General features: G+C 35.3%; 1 protein-coding gene across 1 annotated transcript in view; it reads right to left on the bottom strand.

Annotated features, from left to right (window-relative positions):
- Window positions 1-180: 180 nt before the first annotated feature.
- Window positions 181-7,500, bottom strand: part of LOC113807647 (alpha-mannosidase 2C1) — a 36,581-nt gene continuing 29,261 nt past the window's right edge. The window contains exons 17-21 of the mRNA XM_027358951.2: window positions 7,286-7,410; window positions 4,028-4,203; window positions 3,041-3,134; window positions 2,361-2,489; window positions 181-1,288 (exon numbers count right to left, since the gene is read on the bottom strand). Of these exons, the coding sequence (XP_027214752.2) occupies window positions 1,135-1,288; window positions 2,361-2,489; window positions 3,041-3,134; window positions 4,028-4,203; window positions 7,286-7,410 (678 nt within the window). The 3' untranslated portion in view covers window positions 181-1,134. The remainder of the gene's footprint in view (window positions 1,289-2,360; window positions 2,490-3,040; window positions 3,135-4,027; window positions 4,204-7,285; window positions 7,411-7,500) is intronic.

Genomic DNA, 7,500 nt, shown 5'->3' with positions numbered 1-7,500 from the left:
GTACATAAAAGGTGCATATTTGAATCAACTTCAGAATGTCATTAAGAAGAAGAAGAAGAAAAAAAAAAAAAACACACACACACAAAAAAAGGTAGAAAGTGGGTATCCATGGTTATAACTCGAGGTTTATGAATAATAATAATAACAGGTACAATGCAATATGTTTTTTTTTCATATCAATGCATACCTCTTGAATCAACACAACGTATTTTTTGGTGCCACTGCAGAAATAATTCATAACGTTGGACGTGTCTGCGTAATAGCGAACTCAAAAGCAACGAAAACGTAAAAGATATAACACATAACATACCCTTTGGCTGCACGGTTCTACATGACAAAAAGAAAAAAAATAAATAAAAATAAAACAGAAATAACATTAACAGAGCCGTTAGACTGTAACCAATCTTACCGTTACGATTGTATTTAAAATGACAAAACAAAGTCAATCTACTATTCATAAAGTGGTTCCCCCTCGCAACAGAAAACGACGCCTGACCAAAAAGAAACAGAAGACGACACCCAGCATTGAAGACATAGAAAGCGAAGCTCGACAAAGAAGAAAAAGAGAACTAAACAAGGCAAAGAAAAATAGAAAACGGTAAGATAGCGACTAGACAAAGATAAGAAGAGCTAAAAAACGAGGCCTTGCAATGAAGAATTTATGAAGCAGACTACGAAGCTCAACAAAGAAATAAAATTACTAGGCATAAAAGAAAAAAAAGAAAATTAGAAACAGAAAACGATGACAAACGGAAAAGAAAAATGGCGATAACAGAGAGGAATGTCACAAAAAAAGAAAATACAAAAGTAAAATAAATAAGAAAACAAAAAATATATAAATAAGATAAAGATAACGAGAAACAGAAAACGGCGCCCAGCAAAGAAGACACAGAAAACGGGAATCTATCATAACCACACCCAAACACCTCTCTTTACTCAGGAATGCCGCTAAAAAAATAAAATACAAAATAAAATAAATAAATAAACCAAAATGAAAAAATAAATATAAAATAAAATAAAGATAACGAGAAACAGAAAACGACACCCAGCAAAGACGTCACAGAAAACGGGAACCAATCCTAACCACACCCAAACACCTCCCTTCGCTCAGTCTATAATTCTCCCTCACGCACTCTAGAAGGAGAGTCTCAAAGCCACGATGGAGAAGGGAGAGAGGGAGAGAGAAATGGTGGTTTCGTCTCCCTCTTTCGAAAACGTTGCCTGGGATCCCTTGACCTCCATCCCGTTGCAGTTGTGGACGTCCGTGATGGGCAGTGAGGTGCGGAGGCTGGAGGTGAAATGGAGGAGAGGGAGGGAGAGATGGATAGATAAATAGATAGATAGATAGGTAGATAGGTAAATAGGTATATGTATACACACACAAAAACACACACACTCAGACACACACACACACACACACACACACACACACACACACACACACACACACACACACACACACACATAGATAGATATACGTATAGAGAGAAAGAGATAAAGAAAGAAAGAAAAATAATCAAATGTAGATAGGTTTAGATGTTGATAGTCGTGTGAATATATCTATATATAAATGGGGAAAATGAAGTTATTTTAATAAAAGTAAAAAACAACAACAACAAAACACACACACAAAAACAAAAACAAACAAGAAACCAACGAAAATTTTGTATATATATCATCACCAAATATAGTCCCTCATCATATATAAGAACCATATCATGCAGTATATGAACTGAAAAATCTATATCAACCGAGTATTTCACGAATATTATTTTGATATCAGGCTAATTAACCTACCCATGTGTCGCCAGGTTCAAATAGCACTTCCAGTAATGTGTTTATTGCAGTAATTACGACACAATGGCTTTCGAATTACAGGGCTTATGGAGGCCATCGAAACGGCATCAGAATTACCGATGTTATTAATGCCAGTATCATTATACCAGCGAATCAGATGTTTAATGCGTTTCGAGGTGTGTTAAAAAATACGAAAAATAGACTACAAAAGAAATCAGAGAGAATGAAAAAAAAAATAAAACAATAATAGAAAGCAATAACAACAAAATACCAAAAATCACAAAGAATCCAAAATCAACAAAATACAAATAAGAAGAAAAACACAGCAAATACAAATCAGACAACAATATACAAAACAACAACAAAAAACAAAATACAAAAAGTACAAAAACAACAAAATACAAAAAGTACAAAAACATCAAAATACAAGAAAACAAAGTAAACAAAATACAATACAGTAACAAAATACAAAAAATTACAAAACCACAAAAAAACAACAACAACAACAACAAAACAATAACAACCAAATACCAAACACACATTTTTTTCCCTTAAATACTTACTTCACTTTACTCTTGCATCCGTGACACTCGAAGAGCCGGAGGACGACCTCGCCTGACCCATCCTCAGCGGGTTTGAGGGCGTGCAGGACAGCGCCCTCGCCCTCCACGGTCAGCGCCGACCAGGTGGGCCTAGGAAGGGGGTAGGTAGATGGATAGATAGATAGATAGATAGATGGAGAGTGAGAGGAAGAAGGATTGGGAGAGATGGAGAGGAATGGGGAGAGAGGGAGAGAGGGAGGGAGAGGGAGGGAGGGAGGGAGGGGGAAAGGGAGAGACGGCGAAAGGGAGAGAGAGAGAGGGAGAAAGAGAGAGAGAGAGAGAGAGAGAGAGAGAGAGAGAGAGAGAGAGAGAGAGAGAGAGAGAGAGAGAGAGAGAGAGAGAGAGAGAGAAAGAGAAGGGGAGGGAGGGAGGGAGGGGGGAGGGGTAGGGAGGGAGAGAAAGAGGGAGAGAGGGAGAGAGAAAGAGGAACGGCGATAGAGGAAAAGAAAAAAAGAAAGAAAGAAAAATAATAAAGTCAAACTCAAAATCCCTACTCAAGATAAACACTGCAATAAAAACGAATCTCTCTTAAAAAAAAAAACTCAACCAAACCGAAACAATAAACCCCATATAACCCTAAACCCAAGCCATGGACAAACGGAATCGAACGCCTCATGAATCCCGAAGGCGGCGTGACTCACTGCGTCGAGGTCGTGGCCGAAGGAAGCTCAAGGAAGCGTAGGGGATTGTTGAATTCGTATGCCCTCTTCACGACTCCGGCTTCGTTCACTGTACCTGAAGGAGGCGCAGAAGAAGGAGTGAAAAAAATGATGATTGTGGAGATTAAGAAAGATGATGATTGTGAGGATGAAGAAAGATGATGATTGTGAGGAGAAAGAAAGATGGTGAAGATTGAGAGAAGAGATGGTGATGGAGAAGTAAAGAAAGGAGGAAGGATGATGGTGATGAGGATGGTAGAGCAGGAGGAAAAGGAAGTATATAAGGAATATAAAAGAAAAAGGGGGAAGAGAGATGAGGAAGATGGTGAAGATGAGAAGGGAAAAAGGAAGATAAAGAGGAAGAGGAAATTGAATGATGGTTATGGTGGTGAAGTAGAAAGAGGAGGAAGGAAGGAGATGAAGAAAATATAGGAGAAAGGGAAGAGACATGAGGAAGATGGTGAAGAAGTGAGGAAAAAAAGAGATAATGAGGTTTAAGAAGAAGGAAGAAATGTGAAAGTGATGACGATGAAGAAGAGAAAGAAGGAAGAAGAAAAAGAGAAATGGGAAGAAGAGAAACGGGCAAGTTGAAAATGACGGAGGTGGAGAAAATAAGGGAAGAGGAGGAGAAAAAAAATGAGAATTAAAATTAAAAACAAAAGTCAAAAGATGACGTAGATAACGAAAAGAATGAAGATAGAGGAGAATAACGATAAAGAAAAATAGAAAATAGAAGGAAGATGAACGAAACCTCACACACAAAAAAAGAAAGCAAGAAAGAAAGAAAGAAAGAAGAAGAAGAAGAAGAAGAAGAAGAAGAAGAAGAAGAAGAAGAAGAAGAAGAAGAAGAAGAAGAAGAAGAAGAAGAAGAAGAAAAAGAAGACGAAGAAGAAAAAGAAAAAAGAAAAAAAAGAAAAAAAAAGAAAAAAAAATCTCACACAACCAGAAACTCCCACCTGCCTCACTCACCAACATGAGGCATGAGGGCGTACTTGAACGCGTGACTCCCCATGTCGCACGCACCGTCAGGAGACTTCGGGGCCTTCAGCAGGGAAAGGGTCAAGTGGTTCCCTCTCGCCATCCATCCGTACTTGCTGTCATTGAGAACCGCGAAGCCCCAGTTCGGTTCGGATACATCGGCCCACCTGTTGGGGTACCGGGGCGTCGCACAGTGGTCCATTTTGTCACATTCATGGCCAAAACTCATTCTTATAAAAAATGGTGAAAATATTCATGTGAAGAAAGCAATTCAAGATTAATAAGAAACAGTACACTGCACTGGTTCAGTGTTTTAATCTGATCACAGTAACTACATTTTTAAGCAATGCAATTGTGCAAAATAAGTTTAAGAATCATATAACCTAGGGAGCGCTACTTTTTTGTTTGATTTATATTTCGAGTACATCAATCAAACTTCGTAGGATTATTGTTTAGTTACCACTGATCAACAATATATGCTTTTAAAGTGTCGTTTTTTAAGAACGATAAAAATAGGCAGGATTTGTGAGCGCGCTTAATCAAATGCAAGCTAAATGGACAGTATGACTTATATCTACCAGGTAGGCCTATCGTTTTTTACATTGTTGATTCCGTGGTTTCCTGTCATCATGTTACCATTGCAGTACCTAAACGTATCATTATGAAGGAGGCAATTGCCCAAGAGTCTACTTATCATCTTTGAAGGCTATTTTTAATATTGCATGTATGGTTTTCATTCGAGACTTTGCCGCGTTCATTAATCCCGCTTATTGATTTCGTTCGTAAATGGTTTAGCACGGATATCCTCTTAAGAACTATCTATTGTAGATCAGTGAAAAATAAATATTATTTATACGAAGTTTGGTTGATGTACTGGACATGTGATTTAAACTTAAGTTAGCTCCCGGACTAATAAAGGTCTACATCCAACCATGCTTTAAGCTATTAGTGATGATAATAAACTAAACTTAACCTAATCATAAAGGCTGACCTAAATAAAATGACAAAAAGACCTAAGTGAGTACTGCTGTATTGCGTTCGTCCATAGAAAACGGGAATTTCAAACGTAGCGAGACAATGTTTTTTGGGGAAAATTCTCTTTATATGAAAATCTGCAGATTTCTGCAAGATATTCATACTGAATATAATCATATAATTATTATCGTTTCTTAATAATCTGAAAACATGACTTAACATTGCAGAACATTTGTTGTATTACTGTTTTACTAAAGTCATTTATATTGTCTAATGTAATGAGTATATCTGGATAATTATATATTCAATGAAATTTTTGTCCTATTTAATATTATTCATGGCTGCATTAACATCATTAGCCTTCTCTTGTGATCATGGCATTGATAATGTATATAGACCACATATAGTTTTTCTTTTTTTTATATTTATAAAGCTCGTAAAACACTGCAGTGTACTGTTTCTTATTAATCTTGAATTGCTTTCTTCACATGAATATTTTCACTATTTTTATAAGAATGCGTTTTGGGCATGAATTTGGCCAAATGAACCACTGTGCGTCGGGGAGAAGGGTGTTTTTCGTATGATTTTGGGGTTATGTTGCTGTATGTTGGGATTTTTAGGTGTGGTTAGGGTTATAGTGTTGGGTATGTTTTTTTTTGTATATTTAAATGATTTTGGGATTATGTTGTATATATTTGTTTTAATGTATGATTAGGGTTATAGTGTTTTTTTTCTGTATATTTATATAATTTTGGGATTATGTTGTTGTATGTTGGGGGTTTTAGGTGTGGTTAGGGTTATAGTGTTGGGTATGTTTTTTTCTGTATATTTATATAATTTTAGGATTATGTTGTATGATGGGATTTTTATGTGTGGTTAAGGTTATAGTGTTGAGTATATTTTGTATGGATATTTATATAATTTTGGGATTATGTTGTATGTTTTTTTTTTATGTATGATTAGGGTTATAGTTATAGGGTATATTTTTTTCTGTATATTTATATAATTTTGGGATTATGTTGTTGTATGGTGTAATTTTTATGTGTGATTAGGGTTATAGTGTTGGTATATTTTTTAATGTATATTTATATAATTTTAGGATTATGTATGTTGGGATTTTTATGTGTGATTAGGGTTATAGTGTTGGGTATATTTTTTTCTGTATATTTATATGATTTGGGGATTATGTTGTATGTTGGGATTTTTAGGTGTGATTAGGGTTATAGTGTTGGGAATATTTTTTCTTTGTATTTATATAATTTTGGGATTATGTTGTATGTTGGGATTTTTAGGTATGATTAAGTTTATAGTGTTGGGTATGTTTTTTTCTGTATATTCATATAATTTTGGGATTAAGTTGTATGTTTTTTTATGTATGATTAGGGTTATAGTGTTGGGTATATTTTTGTATATTTATATAATTTTTGGATTATGTTTCATGTTGGAATTTTTAGGTGTGGTTCGGGTTATAGTGTTGGGTATGTTTTTTTTCTGTATATTTATATAATTTTGGGATTGTGTTGTTGTATGTTGGGATTTTTAGGTGTGGTTAGGGTTACAGTGTTGGGCATATTTTTCTGTATATTTATATAATTTTGGGACTGTGTTGCTGTATGTTGGGATTTTTGTGTGATTAGGGTTATAGTGGTGGGTATATTTTTTCTATATATCTATATAATTTTGGGATTATGTTGTACGTTGGGATTTGTATGTGTGATTAGGGTTATAGTGTTGGGAATATTTTTTCTGTATATTTTTATAATTTTGGGATTATGTTGTATGTTGGGATTTAATGTTTGATTAGTTATAGTGTTGGGTATGTTTCTTTTCTGTATATTTATATAATTTTGGGATTATGTTGTTGTATGTTGGGATTTTTATGTGTGATTAGGGTTACAGTGTTGGGTATGTTTTTTCTGTATATTTCTAGGATTGTGTCGTTGGATATAGAGTTATTTCTATAGTACATGGTTATTTCTATAGATTTCTTGGTTCCTGCTGGATATGTGGTTATTCCTATAGTATAAGGTCATTTTATATTTCTAGGCTTATGTTGTATATATATTGTTTTCCAAAATGTATTTCTTATACTGTTGGAGGTGAGTTTATTTCCATATGTTTCTAGGGCTATGTTGCTTCTTTCGTTCTTCTTCACTTATTCATTTATCTATTTATTATTACAAGTTTTCTTTCCTTCTTTCGTTCTTCTTCGCTTATTCATTTATCTATTTATTATTATTTTTTAATCGGTGCGACAAAGAAAAAAAGACTTACTTGTGGCCACAGACTTCATAGCGAGCGGAGTCCCATGAGGTGTTCATGTGGGTGGGTCGCTCGAGGTGGCCGAACTGGATGTCAAAGGAGGCGCTTCTGGCCATTACGTTGTGGTCGAACAGCACCTGGGGGGTAGGGGGTATGGGCGTGGCGTTAGGGTATAATAGGAGAGGAGTTTTTGAAATAGATTTCTTAGATTCTATTTTTATGGATCT

Source organism: Penaeus vannamei, chromosome 31 (assembly GCF_042767895.1).
Source record: "Penaeus vannamei isolate JL-2024 chromosome 31, ASM4276789v1, whole genome shotgun sequence".
NCBI lineage: Eukaryota > Metazoa > Arthropoda > Malacostraca > Decapoda > Penaeidae > Penaeus > Penaeus vannamei.
The sequence above is the reverse complement of the archived record's forward strand: the minus strand, read 5'-3'. Positions and strand labels throughout refer to the sequence as shown.